The sequence below is a fragment of the Cryptomeria japonica genome, chromosome 11, assembly GCF_030272615.1.
Source record: "Cryptomeria japonica chromosome 11, Sugi_1.0, whole genome shotgun sequence".
NCBI classification, from domain to species: Eukaryota; Viridiplantae; Streptophyta; class Pinopsida; order Cupressales; family Cupressaceae; genus Cryptomeria; species Cryptomeria japonica.
The window spans coordinates 546,164,228-546,191,939 of NC_081415.1; the positions used below are offsets into that span (position 1 = coordinate 546,164,228).

Sequence of the window (27,712 nt, forward strand, 5' to 3'; positions counted from 1 at the left end):
AGAATAAGAATGCAATACTTCCTTCTTTTGCGAGGTGAAAGTGATTCTTAATGAAGGATGACGCTCTTTTTAACCCAATTGGGAGGGTGAATTCATTATGGATGTATTTTACCAAGTGCAAAAGAGGTTGTAGTCAAGGACTTACACCTCTTGTAAGAGAGAATCCTTGAACAAACAACAACAAATGCATACAAGGAATAACATCAAATGATAAAGTTCACACCATCCACGAAATAGGAAAAAGTGGATCCTTAGATAAAAATAAGGAAAGATCATTGCCTCCCAAGGATAAGGACAATGAGAAGGACTTACACAATCCTCTAGGGAGAGATTTAGACATAAGCAAAATGTACTACATACTCACATGAGTTCATGCAAGCAAGACATTAGTGTATGTAAAATGCTCCTCACAGGAAGTGGGTAAGGTAAGAAAGAGAATACACATCTTCTCCCATATCTAAGAAAAGAGGATTCTAAAGAAAAGATGATCAATATTTCCACATTATTACCCCATAGGAACAAGAGATAACATAGAAAATTAGGCTATTATGTTGCTTCAAAAATATGATTGCACTTGAAATTGTACCATCATGAATGACAATGAGCCCCCAGTAAATGAGCTACCAATGTCACATAATGATGAGCAACATAATAGCCGTTAATGTTATTTAAAGACATGATAGACTAAATGAGGTATTTGAATATGACATGCTAAATGCTCAACTATAAGTGAGATCAAAAACATGTATAAAATGATAAAATTTGAAGAAGGAAAGTCACAAGAAATCTTAGAAGAGAGATGAGTGTAATTTATTAGAGCCTTATCCCTAGAGGAAAGGACTTTATGATGAATAGGAGATAAAGATTCATAAGTGGGTTTAGAAATTTGAGGGGAGTCATAAAGAGATTTGTTCATCGCCAAGATTTCCTTATGAGGGGAATGAGAGTTGATAGAAGTAGAAGATGATTTAGTTGAAGTGAGATCATCATTACTACTGAATATAGCATTCACACTGAGAGATGGTCTTTTAGATGCTTTGGTGGGCTTAGAAAGATTATATCCAAGTCCAAATGAATATTCATGCATGTTATGTTCTAAAGGAACTTTAATTCCTTGTTCATTTGCGCCACAACCATTTCCACTATAGCCACTCTTAGCCAAAATGTGAAAACCACGACCATAACGATCAGCCATTTCAGAAAGAAAAGGTGGTTTTTCATAAGACAAAGAATCAAATTCTTCAAAATTAGAGGTGTGAGGAGAAGAAGTTTGAGAAGCGGCCACAAAATTATTGCTCATAGGTTCAGGTAAGACTGATTGATCTCTAGTTTCTTCCTTCTTTTTAACTTTAAGCTTTCTAGGAGGAACTCTATACTCACCTACAAAGGTGGGATTAAAATCAAGAGATCCCCAATCGTCTTCTGCGAGAACCTTCTCAGGATCAAAAGCCTTTTCATGTGTAGATTCAAGTTGAGAAGAATCTTCTTCAGGAACTTTAGACTCATCCAAAGAATTTTGATTATCAGAGGGTGATGATTCATCCATAGGTATCTTGTTTAACGAATCATCACTAGAAGAGGAAGGCTTAGAAGAACTCCCTTTGGAAGTAGATGTTTGCAAACAAGCTTGAAAATTAGTATCACCTATCAAGGTATATGTCTTATTATTATAAATAAATTTAACTTGTCTATGCAATGTAGAGGGGATAGCTTGCATACTGTGAATCCAAGGTCTCCCTAATAACAAGTTGTATGTTAGTTTTCCCGACATAACATGGATAGGAGTAGGCAAAGTAACAGGTCCCACTGTGATGGGTAAGGTGATAATACCTAATGAAGACTTAGCCACATTATCAAAGCCTCGAATGGGATGAGAGTCAGGCTCAATAAGGGATGTATCCACATTCATCTTATGCAATAGATTAATGCTACACACATTAAGGCCAAAACCATTATCTACCAGTGTTCGTCTTATAGCAGTGTCATTTATGATAACCACAATCATCAAGGGATCATATTGATGTTGAATTTCACTTGTAGGCAACTCATCTTGAGTAAACACAATTTGAGCTTTAGGATTCATCACAGAGTTAACCAAAGACACTATATTACTAGATGTATTAGGTGGAGGAACATTCAAATCTTTCAAGGCATCTTGTAACATTCCATGATGAGCGGAAGAAGTTTGGATCAAATCCCAAAGGGATATCTTTGCCGGAGTAGTTTTAAGTTGTTTAATAAGATCATAGTCCTTACTAAGCATTTGTGAAATACGAGGAGCTTGAGAAAGAATAGGTTGGGAAGGAGGAAGTGAAGTTGGGATAACTGGAGGAGGATTAGGTTGCCTATTGTTTCTTGTGTTATAGGTATGAGCAATTGCATTATAACTTTCTCTAGTCAGTTGCTTAGCATACTCATAAGGGCTCTTAGTAAAATAACCTCCTTGCACAGTAATAATAGGTTTCTTAGGAGTGAAAAAAGAATCATTAGCATAACCACCTTGAACCACTAAGATAGGCTTATTTAAAGGTTGAGAATTTTGAGAAGGACAAGCACCTTGGACAGTGAAGAGAGGTTTGTTAGGTGTTTCATTCACATGTATCAAATTGATTGAGGATGGTTTAGAGGAATGAACAAAAGTGTTGGAAGAATTATTGATAGTCTTCTCTTGCACTAAAATCTTATCATGGATTAAATTAATTTTAGGAGAGAGACAAGGGGTAGGCATTGATGTTCTAGTAGGAAAAGTAATACTAGGAAAGGTCATATCATCCTCTATCATCAAAGGATCTACATGGGGAATAAACTCTCTAGGAGAAAGATCAACATTACTCTCTAAAGTCTCACTTTTGAGAGGGAGATCTTTGAAAGAGATGTTAACCATCTTGCTTTGAACTAGGGTATCCTTATGAGTAGAACCAAGTTTAGGAGGGGAGATGCTTTATTTTTAGAGAGAGAATAATTGAGATTCAAGGAAGGTGAGAAACTATCGAGGGAGTTTTCAATCTTGATTTCATCCCCTTTGGCTAGGGTTCTCTCATGGGGAAGAGAATAATCTACACCTTCTTCTAATGGTTCATCCCAAATAGTGAGGTTGTTGAAAGGAGTGTTTGAAGTATTGTCAATTTCGAGAGAGGAGATAACATTGTTTATTAATTCCTCATCCTTAGGAGGGAGAGCATCAATAGATGTGTTAAACTCATCCTCTTTCCTCAAAATATGTTCAATATGATCCTTAGGGGAGAGAGAATTAAGGAAATTGCTTATTATTTCATCTTCTTTCTCTAAGGGATGCTTATGGGTAAGACAAACTTTAGGAGAAGGGTAAGCATTTATCATTAATTCATCATCTCTAGTGGGAATTTTGTTGGAAAAGGAAATGCCATCACTAGGAAATGTAGGGATAATGTCATCTTCTTGCACAAAAGGATCCTCATGAAGGGAGTGTTTTTTAGGAGGAACATGAACATATTTCTCCAAAGATTCATGCTTAGGAAGGAGATCTTTGAAAGAAGTGTTCATAACCTCTTGTTGCACTAACATGCCCCCATTGGAAGGACCAACTTTAGGAGAAAATAAGTCAATGTCCATCAATACTTTTTCACTTAGAGAGGCATCATGTAGGGAGGGTGAAGTAACATTAAGAAAGGTGTTTATGATATCATTCTCTTCCTTTAGGATAGCTAAATAGGAAGGGCACATTTTAGGAGAATTGTCAAGATCACTCTTAAAGTCTTCATCCTTAGAGCATGGGAGAGTCTCAAAGGGATTGGTAGCAACTCTTTTAAGCACTAAAATGTTATTATAGATGGGGGGAGGTTCTTTAGGAAAACGAAAAATTGAAACAAGGGAAGCTAACCCATTATCACATCTATGAAATGAATGCATCATGACAACAATTTTCCTCTTTCAAATGATAACACATGCAAAATAGAAGGAAATGTTCAATGCAAGCACTTAGAATGTAGATTTAGAAAATGAAATTTATGATTCAAATGAGTTCCTAAATCAGATTTGAAATTAGTGATCCCAATTAAGCTATCCACAAGTTCAACAAAATTAGGGTTTTAGCAAAAATTTCCTCTAAATTTTTGAATCTTGCAAGAAATTAAAACTTGTAAATACAAATTTGAATTTGAAATAGCATAAACACTCAAATTTGAAAACATAAATCAGAATTAGAGAAGATTGGAATTCACGTCGGGTTCACCAAAATGTGTAGGGGAAAAAGTAACACTAAGCAAACATGCCCTAATCTCACTTTCAATCACACACTTGTGGAATACGAAAGAGCCTAGAGGCATCACACAATTGGCTACTTCTTTTTGTGGAAGAGAGAGCCACGGGCTACCTATTAGGATTTCTATTCCTTTGTTGCAAATGATAGATAAAATGATGCAAGTTCAACTACTAGCCCTAGAGTGCAACTATGAACTAGTAACAAGATTGCAAGATTGAGATTAAGTGATGAAAAGCTATAAACACAAGAATAAGACAAGAATGCAAATGCGTACCCGGAGTTAAAATCTGAGTGAAAATGTTCGGGACGGGGGCGCGGGCGCCACTGTCCTGATTATGCCCCTGAAACTGCTCCGGAAACTGTTGTTTTGCAACTTGGAAAGCTATCAAAAATGCTGAAAACTGCTGTCTGACAGAAGGACCAGGGCACCCAGTGCCCCTGTCCCAGGGACCAGGGCGCCCCATGCCCCTATCCTGGTCTTTTGCTCTGCAATTTGGTGTGTTGTTCTGTCTCAGTCTGCTTCTTTTGGATCTGCAACTTGCAGCGTCGTCTAAATCCCGAAATCTGCACTTATATCTGAAAAGGTGTTGTGGGCGGCTATATAGGGTTTTGCTTTAGTCAAACCCCCGCTTCGGTGATTTCCACCTACACGAATAGCCAAGTTGTATTGTAAAATGTATTATGTGTGCAGACCTAGTGTGTGTGCAAGGTCCTAAAATGCAAGTAAGCAAACTAGAGCAACCTAGAAAGTAAACCCTAATTGCTTGTAAATGACAATGTAAATGCTCTAAATCAAGATGCAAAGTGATCTAAAGCATGAATAAATGATATATTGAAGCTTATGCAAAGACATGAAAACAACATGAAATCATACCCAACCCCCAAGGGAGGGGTACAAGCCAATCTTCAGTCGGTAATCTCCTATTGCTCTTCAATGTCTTCCAAGCCCTAAATGGATGAATGAAATTGATGAATGCTTGATGGATGGATGTTGAATGTTGTTGAAGTCTTCAAAGATCTTCTCTTTCGCTGCATAGAAGGTCCTTGAAACCAAAATTCCCCGATCCTTTCAAATGAAGAAAGAGAGCTCTTATATATGAAACCCTAGGTCTTAATTTCAACTTTTGGCTGACCTAGAGATTGAATCTCCCACCAATTTCTTGGGGTTAAGCTTTATTTTATGATTGGATCGTGCCCCTAAAATTTCGGGAAAAATGTCCGGGACCATGTGCACGCCGGGCGCCATGGTCCTCTCCGGGCGCCATGGTCCCGACAACTTTTCACCAAATTTTTCAGGGTCGTCGGATATGATGATTTTAGAGAGAATCCCAAAGTTACAGCTGATTTTGAGATGTTTTGACCCCCGAAATCAAGCCCCCAAGTTCAAAATAGGACCTAATTAGGGTTTTTGATTAAATGATGTATTGGAAGAATAAAATGAAAGGGCCACACTTTAATGAAAGGGCCCAACTTTATGATATGGGAGATGATAAAATAGAACCCTAGACCTAATTAATTTAATTAATTAAGTGCTAAAGGGGAAATGCAATGCAAAATGCAAAATGCGCCAAGGCGGGTGCTAAACTAGGTTTGAAATTGTACCACCCTAGCAAGTGCGTACAATTTACGACGCTACACTACCCTATACTACAAACAAGAAGGTACTGATATTCTCATCATAAGTTTGTATGTTGATGATCTTTTGTATATGGGTAGTAGTTCTAAGATGAAAGATGAATTCAAAGCTGCTATGATGAAAGAATTTGAGATGAAAGATCTTGGTCTAATGAAATATTTTCTAGGAATGGAGGTTTATCAAAGTAAGGATGAGATTTTCATTCGTCAAACAAAGTATGCACAGGATATGCTGAAGAAATTTAATATGACTGATTGTAACCCTGCCTCCACTCCAAGTGCTCATGGAAATTTGTTATGTAGAGATGATGGTGCTGATTTAGTTGATGAGACAACTTACAGAAGTATTGTGGGGAGCTTGATGTTTCTAATCCACACGAGGCCTAATATTGCCTATTCAGTTTCACTTGTTTCAAGGTATATGACAAATCCATCTGAAATACATATGAAGGCAGCCAAGAGGATTTTGAGGTATGTGAAAGGGAATTTAAGTTTTGGTATTCATTACTACTCTTCTGAAAAGTTCAATCTAGTAGGCTTTAGTGATTCAGATTGGGGAGGTAGTATGTTTGACTGTAAATCTACATCTGGAAATTGTTTTTCTTTTGGTTCTAGTTTGATTACCTGGAGCTCAAAAAAACAAAGTATTGTTGCCCTCTCATCTACAGAAGCAGAGTATGTTGCAATTACCTCAGCAGGTACACAAGCTCTTTGGCTCAGAAAAGTTTTGGAAGAAATTGGAGAAAAACAAATTCAGCCTACTGTAATTTATTGTGACAATGTGAGTGCCATCAAGTTAGCAAAGAATCCGGTTGATCACAGTAGAACAAAGCATTTTGATTTGAAATATCACTTCATACGAGATTTAGTGCAGAAGAAGGATGTCGAATTGAAGCACATCAACACCCAAGATCAGCTTGCAGATATATTCACCAAAGTAGTTGCGAAAGCTCGGTTTATAGCACTACAAGATAAGATTGTGAGCCCTCTCAGCATCAAGGGGGAGTATGTTGATAACTGATGCTGCTTTAGCATGCAGCTAGATTAGTTTAGTTGATAGTTTTTTGTTTATTCATGCAAATAAAGCATGTACTCCAACATGCATTAATCCTTAGGACTATTTTTAGTTTTGTTTTTTGCATGAATTTGTTTTTAGTAAATAAAGCATGTTGTGCATGCACTTATTGTATTCTTAATTTAGGGAGTAGTTTGCTTTTTTTAGTTTGAGAGCCTTAGTAGCTTTCCATGCAATGCTAGGAATATATTTAGAACTACAGTTATTATTAATTCTTCTAGACTGCAAATTCTTTATATATACAGCCTCTATGTAATTTTTAATAAGCTTCAATAAAGATATTGGTGTGTGCAATTCCAAAAAAAATAAGGCACTTTGTTTTTTATTCTGAATTGTGATTTCTTTTTGCAATTTCTTCTTTTTGCTATTATTGTTTGCTAATCAGCTGGTTTAGAGAGGATAGGCCGGGTTCAAAATTCTACATGTATTACATAGAGATATTGGTCTGTAATCATTGAAGGAACTGCAAGATTGCTTCTTAGGAATCGGTGCAATAACAGTATTGTTAATTTGTCCTTGGCAAACCTCTTTCAGATGCGAAAGTCCTCCATGAGCCTCCAAATGTCGTGTCTAAGGAATTGCCAGTAGTTTTGAAAGAACTTAGCAGGGAACCCTTTTGGACCTGGAGATTTTTCTGTGTGCTGTTGAAATAATGCAACTTTTACTTCCTCTAAAGTAGTGGGATTCACATAGAATTCGGTTGTCATCCTCTGATACCAACCTTGGGATAAATTCAATTCCCAAATCAGAATCACCCTTCACATTGTTGCTACCCAGTATACCTTTAAAAAATCTTGTCGTATCAAAGCCAACCTCATTGATCCCCGACACCTTACTTCCATCTGCTCTGAGGGCATCTTCAATTTTTTTCTTCATCTGATTCCTCAACTGGATTGTCCATCACCGAATCAACAAAATTCAAAGCCTTGCTTTGGGAACTTTCTGATACCTCACCTTCGGGCTCAATCTATGGCTTCCCCATCTCTATCAACTTCACCTTCTGGTTGAATGTACTGACCCTCCGATGATTTCCTCTCGATAGGGTTTCTAGACTTTGCATACTTAGAAAAATTTTGTTGCCCTCACCATGTTTTTTTCATAGAAATATCACTTTTAATATTTATCTTATTACATTATTATTTATTAGTTATTATATTATATCTAATAATTTTATTTATTATATAATATTATATAAGAATTAATTATCTTATCATTATATAAATGAGTCAATTAAAACTATACATTTAACCTTTTTATGAGATTTGGTCAGCCTATTTTAATTCTTGCTTCTCATTGGTTGATACTTTAACATTTGAAATGTTGACATCATCCTAATAAGACTATAGAGGACTATTGTCCAATAGAAAAATAGATAAAGCAAATTGTATATTGTGAAATAAATTTAGAAAAAATAGAAACATTAGGAAATTTGGTCAATCTATTTTTATTTTTTATTTTGATTTATTGATGCTTTTACATTTAATAGATTTGAGTGAATGCGTTAGTATTCTTACCATGACATGAACTAATAAAGAATTAAAAATAACGATAAAAATTTTATTCAATTTTTTTAATTATATGCAATGATTGATTAAATTGTTAAAAAAATTGAATGCAAAATTTTGCTACCTTAGTAAGAACTAATAATTAACACTTATCAATATACATTTAGGTAGCTTGAGAAACAAATAATAATGTGAAGCATGACAAATGCTTTTCACTAATCATTACATATAACTTTTGTTAATCTCTTTTTTAAAGTGAGATCTAATAATAATAATGAACACTCATTAATATTCATTTAGGTAGCTTGAGAAATAAATAATAATTTGAAGCATGGACAAATGCTTTTAACTAATCATTACATATGACTTATATTAATCACTATTTTGAAAGTGGGATTAAAGAGCCATATTAAACACTCGTCAATATTGATTTATTGTTTAGTTAGCTTGAGAAACCAATAATAATTGGACAATTGCTTTTCACTAATCATTACTTGTGATTTTTAATAATCTCTGGATAAGATTGGATCAAAATTTCATGGTCAACTCTACCTTTCAAGCAATTTTTTATGATGATTATTTATTTAAAATTATTTTTTAATATTGATGATTATTTTTTAATATTATAATCTTGAAATTTTAATTTAATTTGCAGCTAGATATTTTGAATACAAACATACGGCCATCAAATTTAGGCATGATTGACTCTATAAAGATTAATGAAAAAAGCTTTCCCCATTAGTCAAGTCTGACGTGGATTTCAACTCTGGTTTTCTTCCATGGTTGTTAAATATCAGTTTTTTCTTGTGCAAGTCTATTTGTATATAATTATATTTAATATAATTAGTTTGTGCAATTCTATCCGATGCTTGGAAATATGCTCGCTTGGATACCTGCTACTTATGAACTTGTATCGCAATTTAGAGGATACTTAGATCAATATCCTTCCTGGTGACTTAAAAGGGCGGTAGGAGATGTTTGCATCTTTGAATTGTTTTAGTGCAATGTTCAGAGGGTACAAACAATCCCAAGATAGCGTTCGGAAAAATGGAGGAGGTATGAAGTTCGTTGCATTTTCATTTGCATTATGGCATGTTTTCATTCCTTTCTTAAATTGGAGTGTTTTGTTGTTGTATTGGTCTAGACTGTTACTTCTATAATGCAGTTATAAGCACAGATGTTCTTTCTTTTAGTAAATACTAATATATAGTATATTTGATTTCGCGTTCAAGTAGAATTCTCTATCATTCAGGGTGTTCGCATTTTCTCCTATAAGGATCTCAAACTGGCAACAAGGAATTTTCATCCAGACAACAAGATAGGTGCTGGGGGATTTGGAATTGTGTATAAGGTATATTACAACCTAGAATGTTATCTAGGAACATGTTCAATGCTCAGTATGTACCTAATTTGTGCAAATAGATTTTTGCAGTTTACAGCAGTAGCTTATCGATTTTGTATTCTGTTGTGGTGTAAGAGGAAATGTAAAGTGATCTCTGTATAACTTTAAGAGCTCACAAATTCAAGATTATTCAAATGATCTTAGTATTCGGAACTGTTTTCCTGATGTTTGCCAAAGCCACACGGGTGTACAGGTGTAGGCAGTGATACAGAGTGTGGATATGCAGCATTAAGTGTGAAATTCCAGAACTTGGCTATGTGGGTGCTGACCATTTCAATTTTGGTAGGCAGGGTAATATTAAAACTAAGAAAATCAAACTTAAAAGTTGAATCTTGTAACATAAAATCATCATGGTTCACAGTAAAGTTTAAATCACATAATATCAATCATTTTTCATTTATTTTTATTTTTATTTTTAGATGGAGGTTCAGACCATGAAGCCCACGAGCTGCCAGCCCAGCGAGGACCTTCTCAAAGAATATCATATCATATCATTTTGATATATGATGCACCTGCAAACTACAAACCCAAACACAAAACTTGGCAGAGACTCTCTACACTAAATTTTAACTTTCACTCAATATTAGATTGCAACGAAAATAAACACAAATTCATATCATATCTGCAAACAAAAAAAAAACGGTCATGGCCTTTCATTTAGCACCTCCTCTCTATACAAATTTACTCTCCTCTACGCACACACACCTCTTTTCCAAATTTTCTGCAAATATACCTCTTCTTTCTCTGCACACATCCCTTATTGATCTCTGATTGAATTCCAACAGTCTTCCTCTTTCAGCAGCAACCCACGCTCTCTTTTACCTTGGTCGCTTCCTTCCTTGGGCATCCTCTCCTTTTGCGATGCCTCTATGCTCAGCCACACACATCACAATAAACGATGCCTCCCTCTTATATTGCTTTCTCTGAATTTTTGTTTGGAGCGTTTCCTAAAGCCTTTGTAACTTATGTTCGACCCCAACTCTGTTTTTCCCCTTCCATTCATACAGAGTCTCTGCACTTGGCTTTTCACCTAGCAATTTCAGGCAATCACAAGCCATTAGGTTTTTGGCAAAGGGTGCGGAATTTGGCTTTACACCTGTCAATTCATTTGCTCGAAAGTTTCTTAATTCCATTTTGTGCAATTCCTCCAATCATTGCAGTCCGAGCTAACAGTTCAAATGACTTGTCTATGCTTCCATTTCGGCATACGTGTCTACGATGGCAATTGCAATTACAACAGCTGACAAAAGATTCTTTATGGTTCGATGGATGTCCAAATTCTATTTGGCTTTATGCCCGCCAATTTGCAGTTGCTTGAAAGTTTAAAGGCTTTCAAACAAATCCATTTTGCGCATATCCAGTGATCGTGGTAGTCCAAGAGACGTCTCTTTTGGGGCATTCTGTCAAAATTTTGCGTATATCATATGTGCTTCCACATTTCACATGCATGCCTACCAGGGCAGTCGCAACTGACAAAATTCTCAAATCCATTATGCTTTGACACCTGTTTCAAGACTCCACAGGCCCAATGCTCCAGTGTGATCAGATGCTTATGCAACTGAAGTTTCTTGTGAGTTACAAAAGACTAAATCAAGGAAGTAAAAGATCAGACATTTTTGTGTGATAAGATCCATAAGATCGTCAGTAGGTGCTTCTTCAAACGAAACTTTTGCAAACAGATGGAGAGATACCAAACAGAGCCAAGAAAAACCAAAATTGAAACAAATAACGGAAATATTTTTGGTTGATGCTGATCGTGCGGATTAACCTGGGATGCTTCTCCATCAATATATCATAAACTTTAATACATCACCATGCGACCCAATTATAAAAAAAATTGTGACATCCAAATGTCAAGAAACATATAAATCAAATTTACAAAAACACGTATTTGTCATTAGAAATCGGACCTTGACAAAAATATAGTAGAAGGCTTATGAATCAAGGCAAGTCAATCTCTTTTTGCTGGTTGAGTTTCTTTGTTGGTGGAGGTGAGCCCTTCCAGCTTTGTTTGTCAGATATGCTAAAAAAACGTTGTTTGTTGTGAACAATATAAAGAGAAAAGTGGCCGTTGACAACAAGGAATAAGTTGGGTTGATCAAATTTCATAGATATTAGATAAATTTTAGGTTGTGATTTCACATTCTGATGTTCTTTTTGTGTGGTTGTATTTTTAAAAAGTAATATTAATAGATAAAATTATATTTTTGAAAAGGTCCAAACTTTTTTACAAAGAAATTTGAAAAGATCAAATATGATAATTAATTGTCCTAAAACAATTATGAGTACAAATACAACACACAAGAAGAAACTTCCTCCAAACTGCACAACAAAAGACCAATCAGGCATCTGAAACACACAGGACAATCAGGCATCTGAAACACACACAGCTCTAGAGAGCCCTAGACAATAGTACCAGTTCTAACTACTGAATTGTTAACATCCTTCTTGACTGACTTTTCTTTTTTTGGCAACTACACTTAAGCAAACAGTTTTGGTTCTTATTTATTTATTCTATTTTTCAATGGGATGTGTGCTCTAATTAGGATAGAAAATACCCAATGCACCTGCTTGCAGCTAGCACGTCTAGGATGCAAAAAGGGGTTTGCCTTCCCACACCTATTTACCCAATACGAATATGTTTTGGGTGTGAGCCACTTTTGGCTAGGTATGCATACCTAGATAACCTTTGTTTTCGGTAATCATAGGTCAGAAATTTTCTGAAAGGCTTTTTGTTTGCAATCATAACTACTCTCTTGGCTCTTTGTGGTAGATATATATTATTATATATGTTGTTTCTCCCTTTCACATTTCTGATACCAACTGTCATATGCACCTATTTTGTTTTCAAGGAAGATAGACTTGAAAACCTTAGTTGAGAGCCATTTTGCACCTTTTATAAGAAGAATGACATGAAATATGTAAAAGAAAATTAACAAGTGCAGAAATTATAGAGAAGAACAATAGCACATAACTCTAAGATTTATGTGGAAAACCTGGTAAAATTATACCAGTAAAAAACTACGGGCAAAATATCTTTCAAATTGATTCTCAGGAATTACAGAGTTACAAAAATCTTCAAAAACTATACATCAAAACATGACTTTGAGCTGCATAAAACAACCGAGTTGCAGAGTCCTAATTGAAGACAACTTACTAAATATAGTAAGTATGACTCGCACAACTACAAGTTAAACACGTGTCGAAATTACTATTTATAGTAAGTCTCCTAACAAAACTTTCTATTTATAGTTAAGTCTCAAAAAATTTGCACCTCCGACAGGATGCCTAACGACAAGCACCTAGCAGCGCACTTAATGAGAATCCATGATGACTCAACCAATGCTAGATGGGAATACAAGATGACTCAACCATTGCTAGATGGGAATCCAATTTGGACTTCACATTCCAACAATATGCACTTGAGGTAGAGTCAATTTTTTAAGGTAATATGTGTCGTGCAAAACATTCTTGGCTATAAACTCTTTTTTGGAATTTCACCAAGTAGTGTCAGTCGTATGGATGGAGAAAAACAGGAATTATTCACCTTCTATAGAAAACCTAATTAATGGAGAACAAGCCTTTTTGTTCTTAAGAGAACAAGAGCTTATATATTATTGAGAAATCCAACTCAACATTCCAAAATGCTATTTATCGTTTTGCTCTCACATGAAACCAAAGCCTTGATGAGTTAATCGATTAATTACCTCACGCAAGCATTCCTTGCCTCTGCTTTGCAACCTATTAAACCTACTATCTCACTACATAATCGGAATTAAGCACAATGGATGGGAAAAGATATTAGCAAGAAGACATGGAACATAGATAATTAAATTTTCCAATCTAAAAGAAAAATAAATCTTCCAACTTAAAAGAAAAATAAACCTTCAAGTAAAAAGAAAAACATAGACAATAATTTTTCTATTATAAAAGAAAATTATTTACAAATCTCAAAAACCCTTCTTATCTAGCCCATGAGAGTTGCTACTTAAGCTCAAAAATACATCAGCAAGGAACACTCTTATTTTAACTCTTTTTGTTGAAATGTGGCGACTGATCAGCAAAATAATGTACACTCAGCACGTATCCTCGCCAGGATCCGGGGCCGGGCTGGGCCCCGAGCAGGGGTTCGGGGGCGGCAGCTCCCGAGAAAAGCGGGGACCCCTGAGAAATTTTTTTTTGCCATTTTTCGTTGATGAAAACCGACATTGTAATAAAACCCTAAAAAGGCCGACTTTGTTTGTTGCTCTAAAAACGCATGTTATAAGCGGCTGGGATGCTTAAGGCATTGTAAGGTTGATGTTCTATTTTTTGCTGGATAATAAGAAAGATTGGACGGCTGTGTATGGTGGACGTAACCCATTATGGGTGAACCACGTTAAATCTCTGTGTTATCTGTGTCTTGTTTTATTTCTTTATCTTTTGTATTTAAATCTGCATATAATTGTTAGTTCATATTTGCTTCGGATCTGCTTGAAACCCTAGCAATTGGTATCAGAGCAAGGTTTTCTGTAAATTGGTGGGACTTTCAGATTTGAGTGGAAGCAATGGAGGATTCCAAATTCAAGGTCGAAAAGTTTAACGGCCGGAATTATCAGTTATGGAAAATGCAAATGGAGGATTACCTATATCAAAAGGATTTGTGGCGGCCATTGGAAGGAAAGGCAAAGAAACCGACCACAATATCAGATGAAGAGTGGGACATTTTAGATAGAAAGGCACTGGGATCCATTCAATTGTGCCTTGCATCGTCTGTAGCATTCAATATAACAGAAGCAAAAACGACTGTAGATTTGATGGCAACATTGGCTAAGTTGTATGAGAAACCCTCGGCTTCGAATAAGGTATTTCTTATGAAGCATTTGTTTAATTTGAAAATGAGTGAGGGAGGATCTGTAGCGGAGCACTTAAATGAATTTAATACAATTACCAGTCAATTGTCTTCGGTAAAAATTACCTTTGTAGAAGAGGTTAGGGCTCTCTTGATTTTATGTTCTTTGCCAGAAAGCTGGAATAGCTTGGTTATGGCTGTAAGTAACTCTATCTCTGGTAAAAATACTTTGGTATTTGATGATATTGTTGGTGTTATCCTAAGCGAAGAAATGCGAAGGAAAAGCATAGGTGAGACTCCAACATCATCGGGTAGTGTTTTGAATGTGGAGAACAGAGGAAGATCAAAGGAAAGAGGAAAAGGCCCTGGGAATGAGAAGTCACGAGGGAAGTCAAAGAAAGGACGCTTTCAATCTAGAGGAAAGAAAGATTGCTGGTACTGCGGAAAGCCTGGTCATCTAAAGAAAGACTGTTGGTCTCGGAAAAACAAAGAATGAGACAAAAATGAAAATGACAGTAAGGAAGCTAATATTGCAAGTAATACTTTACAAGATGCTTTAATCTTATGTTTGGATAATGTTAATGATTCTTGGGTAATAGATTCTGGGGCTTCATTTCATGCTACACCCCATAGAAAATATTTTCTAGATTATGTTCAAGGTGATTTTGGACAGGTATATTTGGGTGATGATGAGCCCTGTCAAATTGTTGGAAAAGGAAAGATAAAGATCAAGTTGCAGAATGGTAATGACTGGTTTCTGCAGGAGGTAAGACATGTTCTTAATTTAAGAAGAAATTTAATTTCTACAGGGCAACTAGGTAGTGAAGGTTGCATAGTTACCTTCTCAGACAGTATGTGGAAGGTCACTAAAGGATCATTAGTAGTAGCTAAAGGTGCGAAGGTAGGCACATTATATCTGTGTGCTGGTAACACTTACTCTACCTTAGCTGCTACAGATAAAGTTACTGTAGGGACAACAACAATAAATGTTGCAAGAACAGATTCGATAATGTGGCATCATAGGCTTGGGCACATGAGTGAGAAAGGGATGAAAATCCTTCACTCCAAAAATCTATTGCCAGAACTAAAGAAGATTGATTTAGAGTTCTATGAAAACTGTGTTTATGGTAAACAGAAAAGAGTCAGATTTCTCAAGGTTGGGAAAGAGAAGAAAAGTGAGAAGTTAGAGCTTGTACATTCAGATGTATGGGGACCGGCTCAGGTATCATCTCTTGGTGGCTCTTGTTATTATGTTATTTTTATTGATGACTCATCCAGAAAAACATGGGTATATTTCCTAAAACAAAAATCAGATGTTTTTGAAACTTTTAAGAAATGGAAAGCTTTGGTTGAGAATGAGACAGAAAAAAAGTTGAAGTGTCTCAGATCGGATAATGGAGGTGAGTATTGCAGCAAAGCATTTGAAGATTACTGTTCCTTAAATGGGATTCGAAAGCAGAAGACAGTTCCAGAAACTCCACAGGAAAATGGTGTGTCAGAGAGAATGAATAGGACCATCATGGAACGTGCGAGGAGCATGAGATTGCATGCTGGATTGCCCTTACATTTTTGGACAGATGTTGTACATACTGCTGTCTATTTGATAAATAGAGGACCTTCAACCCCTTTGGATGGTGGTATTCCAGAGGAGGCATGGACTGGTAAAAAGGTAAATTATTATTTTCTAAAAACTTTTGGTTGCGAAGCTTTTGTCCATGTTGATAAAGAAAATATAACCAAGCTTGATGCTAAATCTCATAAATGTACCTTCATTGGATATGGGATAGATGAATATGGCTATCGGTTATGGGATTTTGAAAATAAGAAAATAATTAGAAGTAGAGATGTTATATTCAATGAGAAGGTTATATATAAAGAACAGATGCAGGAAAAGAAGCATGAACAGGACAAACAAGAATATGTGGTGTTGGATGAAATTCCTGAAAATGAAATGCCACAGGTACCTGATGCTCAACAACAACAGATTGTCCCACAAACTCCTGCAAGTGTTAGACGTTCTACGAGGACAAGTAGACCCCCTGAAAGATTTTTTCCTTCTTTGTATTCTATTTTATTAATGGATTCTGGTGAACTAGAAAAATATGAAGAAGCAATGCAGGTGGATGCCAAACAACAGTGGCAGCTAGGCATGAAAGAGGAGATGGACTCCTTGATGAAAAATAAGACTTGGGACTTAGTCCCTTTACCTGCAGAAAAAAGAGCCTTGCCTAACAAATGGGTTTATCGGCTGAAGGAGGAGGAAGGAGGTCAGAAAATATATAAGGCCAGACTTGTGGTAAAAGGTTTTGCACAGAAAAAGGGTATAGATTATGATGAAATATTTTCTCCAGTTGTAAAAATAACTTCAATTAGAACTGTACTTAGTCTTGTGGCTGCAGATGATTTACATCTTGAACAATTAGATGTCAAAACAGTTTTTCTCTATGGAGATTTGGAGGAGGAAATTTACATGTTGCAACCACAGGGATATGAGGTCAAAGGTAAGGAGAACTTGGTGTGCAGGTTGAAGAAAAGTCTGTATGGCCTAAAGCAAGCACCCCGACAATGGTATTTAAAATTTGATAGTTTCATGGTTGAACACGGTTATCATAGATGTCATTCTGATCATTGTGTATATTTTAAGAGATTTGATAATGGCAGTTATATTATCCTGTTGCTTTATGTTGATGACATGCTTGTTGCTGGGTCTAACATGCAACATATAAATGATCTTAAACAGAAATTAGCTAGATCATTTGCTATGAAGGATTTGGGTGCAGCTAAGCAAATTCATGGTATGAGGATTACACGGGACAGGAAAAATAAAACCTTGAATTTGTCCCAAAGTGAGTATATAAAGAAGGTGTTGAAAAGATTTAACATGTAGGATGCAAAAGCAGTTAGTACACCTTTGGCTAGTCATTTCAAATTGACTAAGGAGATGTGCCCAAAGGCACAGGAAGAGGTTAATAAAATGTCTAACATCCCGTATTCATCAGCTTTTGGCAGTCTGATGTATGCAATGGTATGCACAAGGCCAGATATTGCACATGCAGTGGGAGTTGTGAGTAGGTTTATGAGTAATCCGGGTATGGAACATTGGAATGCTGTGAAATGGATTCTTCGGTATTTGAAAGAAACTACTACGAAGGCATTATGTTTCAAAGGATCTAATGCTGCTCTAAGTGGATTTGTTGACTCTGATCTGGCGGGTGATATTGATTCACGGAGGAGTACTACAGGGTATGTTTTTACTATAGGGGGAACTGCAGTTAGTTGGATTTCTAGGCTGCAAAAGGTTGTTGCACTTTCAACCACTGAAGCTGAGTATGTTGCTGCTACAGAAGCCAACAAAGAGATGATTTGGTTGCAATGTTTTCTGAAGGAATTGGGTCAAACACAAAAGGATAGCCCATTGTATACTGATAGCCAGAGTGCCATTCATCTTGCGAAGAACTCTGCTTTTCATTCAAAGACAAAGCACATTCAGCTCAGGTACCACTTCATCCGGACTATTTTGGAGGAGGGTTAGTTACAGCTTGAGAAGATTCACACAAGTGAGAATCCTGTCGATATGTTCACAAAGGCGGTTCCACAGGAGAAGCTGATTTCTTCATCAATTTCTGTTGGTCTTCTTGATTGATAATTGTGGAATTTATACCAATCAAGTCCTAGTGTTTTATCCAGCGGATGTTGCATGTACAGTGGTGTCGTGTAGTATCAGTCTCCAAGTGGGAGATTGTTTGGTGTGGAGCTGATCAGTCTCCAAGTGGGAGATTGTTGAAATGTGGCGACTGATCAGCAAAGTACTGTACACTCAGCACGTATCCTCGTCGGGATCTGAGGCCGGGCTGGGCCCTAGGCAGGGGTTTGGGGGTGGCAGCCCCCGAGAAAAAAAATTTTGCCGTTTTTCGTTGATGAAAACCGACATTGTAATAAAACCCTAAAAAGGCCGACTTTGTTTGTTGCCCTAAAAACGCATGTTATAAGCGGTTGGGATGCTTAAGGCATTGTAAGGTTGATGTACTATTTTTGCTGGATAATAAGAAAGATTGGACGACTGTGTATGATGGACGTAACCCATTCTGGGTGAACCACGTTAAATCTCTGTGTTATCTATGTCTTGTTTTATTTTTTTATCTTTTGTATTTAAATCTGCATATAATTGTTAGTTCATATTTGCTTCGGATCTGCTTGAAACCCTAACACTTTTAACTCTGAAAATAGCATATGAATAACAAGTGTTTCCCTAAAGGGTAAGTAATTAAAAAGATTTATTAAAATTAGTAAAACAAACTTTTAAATAACTTACTATTGTAATTATGAATCCACAAAAAACACTCGATAACATTTTCTAACAACCTAAGCACAAAATTGTAGGATGTTGATGGATCTGCATTAAAGACACTTCACAATGGCCTTCCCATCTTTTAGAAATTTGGTTCAAAGAACTCAAAAATGTGATTGCCATGGGCTACCTTTCCACCAATGTTTGGGTACTTTTGAATTTTACACGTATTTCTTGCTTTGCTTCAAACTACTTGTTGGTCCTCTACCAATTTGAATTATTTCTATTTTCTTAGCTTCTTATGGGCTTAGACCCACCTCTAGTAGTACTCCTCCAATGAAATCGATTATGACTCTTCTCATTGCTTGCCCAACTTTCTGTTGTGTTTGCATATAAACAATGAAAAATAAAAATCAAGTTAATATAAGAAAAAAATTCCATAGGTGCTTCCCCCTCTAAATTATGACATTTAGGCATGCTTTAACTTATATTTTTGATGGCTTGTTGCTCTATAACAAAATATCAAGACTCGATTTTCCTCTTCATTTATTTTAGCTGCCATATTCATTTTTGGCATGCTCGCAATGCCCATCACATTCATTCTTCACAGTGTCATCCGCCGTTACGAAGACTTCTTCTCCCTCGTCAAATATGGGGTCTCTAGAGATCTCTACCTCTTTTGTTGCTTCATCTTTAATGTGGACAACTTCAACACCTGCAACATCTTGGGACAATTCTAGTGATAGGTTAAATTCCTCTTCATTGTAATCTTTTGAATCTTCTCTTCTTCTAGGATGATCATCTATACTTTCCCCATAGTTCAACGTCTTCATTTCATTCATCCTCTTCATCTCCACACCATTCATCTATTTCCTCTCTCTGAAACTCTTTGAATAGCACATTTAAGAGTCTTCTATCTACTATTAATTTTTATCAACTCCTCAAGAGATTTAAGCTTTCCATGTTCTAACAATTCTATCTTGTGGTCAATCCTAAATTCTATGGCTTTCCTCTCTGAAAATGGCTATCGCTCACAAGGTGAGTATTTATCATAGTTACAAGGCTCGGACTCGACAAGCTGATTTTTTACTCGGACTCAGACTCGGTACCCAAACTCGGCCAAGACTCGGTAAATTGAAAAACCCAAGAAATGCAATTTTTTTTGAGGATTTAAAACCTCTTTCATCCATCCTTTAATAAATAAACATTAAAGACACAATAATCTCATCAAATAGAAGCACATACACAAGTTCACATTGATCACATAAGTATAATTCAAATCAACAACATGGACTATGGAAATCTAATGAATCTAATTTATAAAATCCTCCTGATATTTGTGGAACACCTACAAAGACTTTATAAACTTTGTATTGAATTCCTCAATGTGATTCTGATTGGACTTCATCTTTGTCTGACAACTGCAACTCTTAACTCGACAAGCTGGTAGGGTCAAATCTTTGATACCACTGTGAGATACCCTTACTGATTTCACGCCAAGTCCTTGTAATATATTCCAAACAATTATAACAAACATTTGCAAAATGTCTAATGCACAAAAAATAATATTTGCAGAGCAAACTTGGTTTGTAACCAGCTTGACATTTTATAAGAACTCAAAAGTATTACAACATGGTGCACCTTATCAGCTGTGTCTTCCAACATATTTGCATTCAATCTTATTCAACTAAACAAAGATATTTGCACACTGAATAGCAACTACATTATAATAAATGAACAAATATTACCGGACAGATTTGTAGAAATATCTTTAATAGATAATTTCATCAATTTGAGTTTGATATAAATATTGACCAATGTTGTTATATGGAGCCTAATCAGACTCCAAGGTTAAATTTTCTCCACTTTTATTGGCCCAGTTTTCCCCCCAAATTATTCAACGGGGGTTTGGAGGCAATGCCCCCAAGACGGGGTCAAGGGGCAACACAAGGTTTTTTCTAAAGGCGTCAGGAGTTATTTTTTCTATTGGCTGATATCTAATGCTCATAAAATAATATTTGTAGAATATCCATCAAAGTCCAAGGTTTGCGTTGGCTTTATCACTCCTCACGTCCTTGAAATTTGTCTCTAATGAAGACTACACTGACCTTTTTTTTTTTGCCTTTTTTTACTTGTTGCGCGGTAGAGTCTGAGGCTCAGGACTCAGCGAGTCTGCCGAGTCTGACAGACTCGCGAGTCTGCGCAGATCTGGCCAGACTCAGCCAAGTCCAAGTCCAAGGTCCTCTGGCCTTGGTAGAGGTGACCCACCTCGAGACTTGCCAAGTCCAAGTCCAAGGTCCTCTGGCCTCGGTAGAGGTGACCCACCTCGAGACTCGCCAAGTCTAGGCCAAACTCTGCGGGTCCTGTAACTCTGGTATTTATTTCCACCAAATTTTTTCACTTTCTCACATCCCTTGAATGCCTTTGCTTCAACTTTCTCTTTGCTTTCCTATTTTTGCTAACCTCATATTGCTCCAACATCCACCATGATTCCTCCAACACAAACTCCAATCTTTGCAGCTTCCTTTGCTTGTTTTTTCTTTGTTTTGGTCTCATCTTTTGTCTTGTTTTCTCTTTTCACATCATGACAACACCACCTCTGCATCTATAACCATAGCACAGCTCTACTCTAAAATATTTAATTCTCTTCTCAATAACAACTAAGGCTGTCCCATGAATTATTTTCTCCTAACATACCTAATTGAAAAACAACTCCTTGCCTCTGATCTCCAACCTGTTAAACTCACTATAGAATTAGAATTAGTAGACAAAAAAGAATATATCAGCAAGAAGACATGGAGTATAGATAATTAAACCATTTTATTAGAAAAGGAAAATATTTACAAATCTAAAAAACCATCTCTTATCTAACCAAGAAGTGTTGTTATTTATACCCAAAAAGACATCACCAAGTAACACCCCTGTTTTGACTCAAACTCTAAAAATAGAATGTAGATAACAGTTGTTTCACTAAAGGCTGGGCAGTTGCAAAGAACTGCTAAAATTAGTAAAAACAAACTCCTAAATTACCCACTACAATAGAGTTACGAATCCACAAACGACATTCACAATAAATTTTCCTAACAATCTGAGCACAAAGGTGACAGAAGCGGAAGGGCCTGCATTAAAGGCGATCCACATCATTAACGGTGGATCCAGCATGATTAATCCATTCATTTACAACCTATATAATAAAACTAATAATGAGCATATATATATTTGTGTGTGTGTGTGTGTGTGTATAAGACGATTAAGGAATATAGTGTTTCCCTTTAGTGATTTCATTTATTTCACTGACACTCCCCTTGAATTGCAGGGAGTCTTGAAGGATGGTACAGAGGTTGCAGTAAAGCAGCTTTCTGCAGTATCAAAACAAGGTGTCCGTGAGTTTTTAAGCGAGATAGCTACAATCTCTGCAATCAAACATGAAAATCTTGTCATGCTACATGGGTGTTGCATAGAAGAAGATCATCGGATTTTGGTGTATGGATATCTGGAGAATAATAGCATTTCACATGCTTTATTTGGTATAACTATGATCCTGAGAAATAATGTTTATTAGATCAATTTTAAAAGATGCATTGGAGGGTCTGGTTATGTCTCTCTGGGTGTTCGTTGGAGAGAGATTAAAAAAGTATTTTTAAAGTTAAGAAAGAAATAACAATCTTATTTTTAAAAAAGTATTTTTAAAGGAAGATCTCTGTTAATATGACTTTGGTTGCAACATATCAGGTTCCAGTAATGGTGCAATAAACCTGGATTGGCAAACAAGGTCCAAAATTTGTATTGGAACTGCATGCGGTTTAGTATATCTTCATGAGGAACTTGCACCTTATATTGTACACCGAGATATTAAAGCTAGCAACATTCTCCTTGATGGGGATCTGAATCCTAGGATTGCAGATTTTGGTCTGGCTAAACTTTTCCCAGATAATATTACACATGTTAGCACACGAGTTGCTGGAACAATGTAAGTATTGTTTAAAATTTTAGTCTTAGAAATGAAGCCTCGGTACATTAATGGGCTTGTCTTTCTTCGTTAATCATTGCAATTATAGTAAAGATGCCAGAAAATAGCAAATCCAATTAATGCACGAAGTAGAACTCAAAATAAAGTTTATAATTCTTATTCTATCCTACTTTAATTTCATCATAAATTATAAATATGAGATGCTAAATCACCTACAAAATAAATTATATATAGGGAGGAGCTTAGTTTTTAAATAGAGTTATGCAAAATCCATGAAAGAAGATCAATTTTATCAATGTCATAGAACAAGTGTTTAAACCAAAGACCAACAAATAATTTTGTATTTTGTGGTTGTCTCCTGGATAGTGGTTATCTGGCTCCGGAATATGGCTTGCGTGGGCATTTAACAAGAAAGGCAGATGTCTATAGCTTCGGGGTACTTGTACTTGAAATTATCAGTGGCAGACGCAATATGAACACAAGCCTATCAGGTGAAGAGCAAATCCTTCTGGAAATGGTAATGACAAGAAATCTTTCATTATGAGATTCCTGCTTTTGAAGTTTAGCATCTGAACTTTCTTGTTAAAATTATCCTCCATGTGGGAATTCCAAAAATATGAGATGTTGTGTTGTGATTCCTGGAGACCTCATTAAAAAAAATTAGTGCTCGCTTAGTATTAGAAGGGAATGTTCTATTTGCTTTTAAATAGTATCTAATCCAGCATCAATAACGAGTAAAGTTGCAAGTTATAAAATATGATTGAGCAGTTAAAGATGCTAGTCCTAGATACCAAGAATGAGATATATATTTTATCATAGACACCGTGACCTTTATGATGCCTGGGAATATATAAATTACAAACTGTGTTGCAAAAAGTATGGGCAACTAGAGGCACAAAAATTCAGCATTTAATTGCTAATTGATTATTTTAGTATCAATTAGCCTTTATATTAGAAAAATTGGTTAAATATAATATACGTTTACCCAGTCCTCTAGATTTTGGAAATATGTACTAATTTTTTTAATGAACAGTCTTCCTTACATTGATACCCACTTCATATGTTAGTTAAAAACAGTTGATTGGCATGTCATATTGAGAAAATATCGCATGACCTTAAAAGCATTTAATAAAGGACTAGGGGATTGTCGAATTTTGTTTGAAGTCTTGGTCTTGGATTAAGAATTTTTTCTAGAATTTTCCCTTTCAAACTGTATGGCTGATTAGATAACATACGATTTAAGCATTTTAGAATTGAAAATAATATAATCTGGGCTTAAATTATGCATGGAATTGCATTGTTCACATCGACTTTCCATCATAAGCAGCAGTAGAAAACTGATGATTGTAACCTGAGGATACGCCTGGATCCTCATAGACTTTACTATCCATGTAAACAATAGAAACCTGCACTATATACTCACAAAGCAAGTAAATTCATAAAAATAGGGGTACGTCCTTCCTATCATATTCAAATTTTGCATATCATCAAAATCAGAATTAACCATTGAGATTTCCTTGTTGGAGCTGTCGTCTTCCTTTTCTCAATGAATCTATACAGTAGATATTCAAGGTTTGGGTTATTTATTTGGATTTAGAAGTTTTCAATTTTTTCTGTTGAAGTGATTTTCAGTTGATCTTTTGCAATAGATAATTGAAGGTACATTTTTAAAATTTATTTTCTAATCATACAGTTTCTTTTTTTGCTGGGATGAGGAAAAGGGGGACGGGGACGGGGAACGGGATGTGGAAGGGGTGCCTTTTGCTAACAGAATCCTCCAATGTCTCAATAGAATTCATGATTGGAGTGGTCCAGCAACATTCACAATATGAAAACAATATTCAGTTTCTTGCTTGCACAGGCAAGAAAACACTTGACAAGAACATTGATGTCTATTTGCTCTTTGACTTGATGGCATTCGATGCTTAGCTGTAAGGGCAATAAATGACCCTTTTCTTTAAATAACAGTTTCTTATCTTATGGTGATTGAAACCTTGCATCTGATGAGCATATGCAAGGCATGGTCAAGTTCAGAGGCTGTATTCAGATATTCTCAGAAATTGTGTGGCTATATAAGCATATGCACCCAATATAAACAGTCTAATACCTCAGTTCCTCTAACGAAATACAACTGCCATGGTTGGATAGAGCTAGAGGCATATGCTGTAAATTACAATGTCACAGAAAAAAAAGTGGCATAAAATCATAAAGAGAAGAAAGTTGTCAGCAACTCATTGCAGATTTGGAACCAGGTTAATGAAAATAACTAATTTTAAAATTTTTCCCAGCTTGGCAAAGATATATCCTAATATTAAATTGTCAACTGCATTCCAATTTTGCTGAAGATTCCCATAACAAGCACTTATTGTCTCCTTCAAAAATATGCAATCTAACAACTTCTGGCAGAAATAACAACTAAAAGTGCTTCAACCATAAACCCAAAAGCAATTCTCTTTTGAAAGTGTCCAAAAACTCAGTTAAGCTTTTTGAGCTTGTAAGAACACATGAATGCTTTCTCGTGCAAGTCATTTAGGTTGCTATACATATGTTGTGCATCTTAAAAGTGCTGCCTTGAAATGCTCATCGCTGACTAATCTGTACAAATTATATGGGTTGACATACTCTCCTTGGTAACTTGTAAGAAATTGTTTATGATGTTTCCCTTGCTAACAAATGCTTAGAAAACTGAAAATGCAAAACACAAAAAAAATTGTAATAAGCTAATGCTAGACATAAGCAAGCCTCCAAAACAATCTCAAAGCAAAATTTCAACTCATTCAATCACAAAGAAGGTATTGCTGAAGATAGCTACATTGAAATATTTTATGATACAGTGAAAAAGCTTAAAAAATTGTTGCTCCTTTGCGAAAGGAAGCTAAGGTGCGGAAAACACTTCCTAACACTAATCTAGTGGGGGAGATAGCACAAATTTTCTTCACAAATCTTAACTATTGCAGAATCAGAAACACATTCAAAAGTAGATAATGAACATGCATAAAGATAAACACAATGAACACAAGATATATCATGAGGAAAACCCTTTCGGGTGAAAACCCCCACACTCCAAAAGCACAATACTTTGCATTCCAATATACTAACAGTTACAATACAATATCAGCACAAGATGAGGACAAAGAACAGAACAAGCCAAAACATGGAAAAGCCTTGCTATTTCACCCTATAAATGCAACCACACACCTCCAAACATGTCACATGGTAATCTTGCATTCATTTGAGCTAATTGCAAGGATTTTTAGGCAGATTTTAAGGGAATATTTGGAAATTTTCAAGGTCGGGTTAGTAATTTTCTTCTTTTTTTTTTGGTAAGCATTTAAATTCATTTTGGTTGCTAGCATGTAGGTTAAAAAAAATCATAATTCATAACTTAGAAATAATCTGAAATTTACTTCCAAAAATTTGGATTTGTGAACATTTTTTGTTCATTTATACTGATTTTTTTAATGAATTCACCGTTTAAATTTTTTTGTATACACAAATTATTTTTTTGATTTTAACCTTTTTAGGGAAATAAAATGATCAGGTTATATTGAATTTATGCTGATTTAAACTAATTTATGTTGATGTATACTAATTTTAGCTAAATTTATGCTGATTTATAGTAATTTATGTTTAATTATAGACTAATTTTTTTGTATTTAAACATTAAAATGTTGTACTTTCACTTTGTACTTGTAGGTTAGATATAATGGCAAATAGAGAAGCCCTTTGGATCACGCTTTGGCTTAAGCTCAGCCTAATTGATTCTAGTTAAAGACACTCATCCCCTAGAGCTAGAGACCTTGTCTAGAAATATTTCATATAGGGACTGACACCTAGGACAATTGTTTGCATTACATGCTAGAACCTATATCATGGAGGCATAAATTGCCTCAAATACCATCTTGCAAGTAGTACTCATCGTGATGCCAAGATCTGTACCAAAACCATAGAAGAGATAAAACGAGAGATGAATGCACACCTTGTATTGACAAAAGAGAAAAAATTACAAAGGGAGTTGACGAGGGCATCCATAGTAGCCTCAATAGCTAGTGGTCATGGTCCTTAGGTACAAGCAAAAACAAATGAAGATGCGACATTTGAAGGCATAGTGGGCTCCCTTCATGGTCCACACATACAAAACACATTGGATTTCACTTCATCTACTTTAAGTAGAGCACTTACTGTTGATGTGAGTTCAGTAAGCATGCATCAACTATTTCACGAGGGGATTCCAACTAATCTCTCTAGAATGAACAAATCTTTCACGCTCTGGAGTAATTATTTTAACTTGTTTCTCTTTGAACAAACAAAAGAAAAGAAAAAACATACAGGAAATGAAATAAATTCCTATCTATGGGTAGTTTCATAGTTTAATGCCTTTCTGAAATGATTTGTAATAATGAAGAACAATTTCATGAACAATCAGAAACTTTTTCAATTACTCATAAAATTGTGCAATCTTTCAAAGAATATTGCAATTGACACAGAGAGGAATATGACACCAAAAAAAACCTGCGCAAAGTCATATATTTCTTCATCAACCACAATGATTTACAGTCTGATTTGTATTATCAATTGACCTTCAAACTTCATTATAACAGTCACTTGCAAAGAAAAGACACTACTATGACAACTATATGTGTAAGAGAACCAAGAAACGGAGTCTCTAGAACAACAAAGCTCGCTCAAATTCTACAATTCTCAAACTTGTGAAAATGAAGGACACTTTCTTCTTTTATAGCAGTTTTACAAGGAAAAGACAAAAG

At 35.7% G+C, this 27,712-nt stretch overlaps 1 protein-coding gene across 6 annotated transcripts in view; it reads left to right on the forward strand.

Annotated features, from left to right (window-relative positions):
• The first annotated feature begins 9,066 nt into the window (after positions 1-9,066).
• The window catches only part of LOC131051519 (cold-responsive protein kinase 1), a 28,396-nt gene continuing 9,750 nt past the window's right edge, over positions 9,067-27,712 (forward strand). Inside the window, exons 1-5 of one of the 6 annotated variants that reach the window (XM_057986089.2) lie at positions 9,067-9,511; positions 9,691-9,806; positions 22,293-22,503; positions 22,709-22,946; positions 23,313-23,463. In XM_057986089.2, coding sequence (XP_057842072.2) covers positions 9,430-9,511; positions 9,691-9,806; positions 22,293-22,503; positions 22,709-22,946; positions 23,313-23,463 — 798 coding nt within the window. In that variant the 5' untranslated portion in view covers positions 9,067-9,429. The remainder of the gene's footprint in view (positions 9,512-9,690; positions 9,807-22,292; positions 22,504-22,708; positions 22,947-23,312; positions 23,464-27,712) is intronic. The other 5 variants (XM_057986086.2, XM_057986090.2, XM_057986084.2 and 2 more) reach the window with 5 other exon arrangements.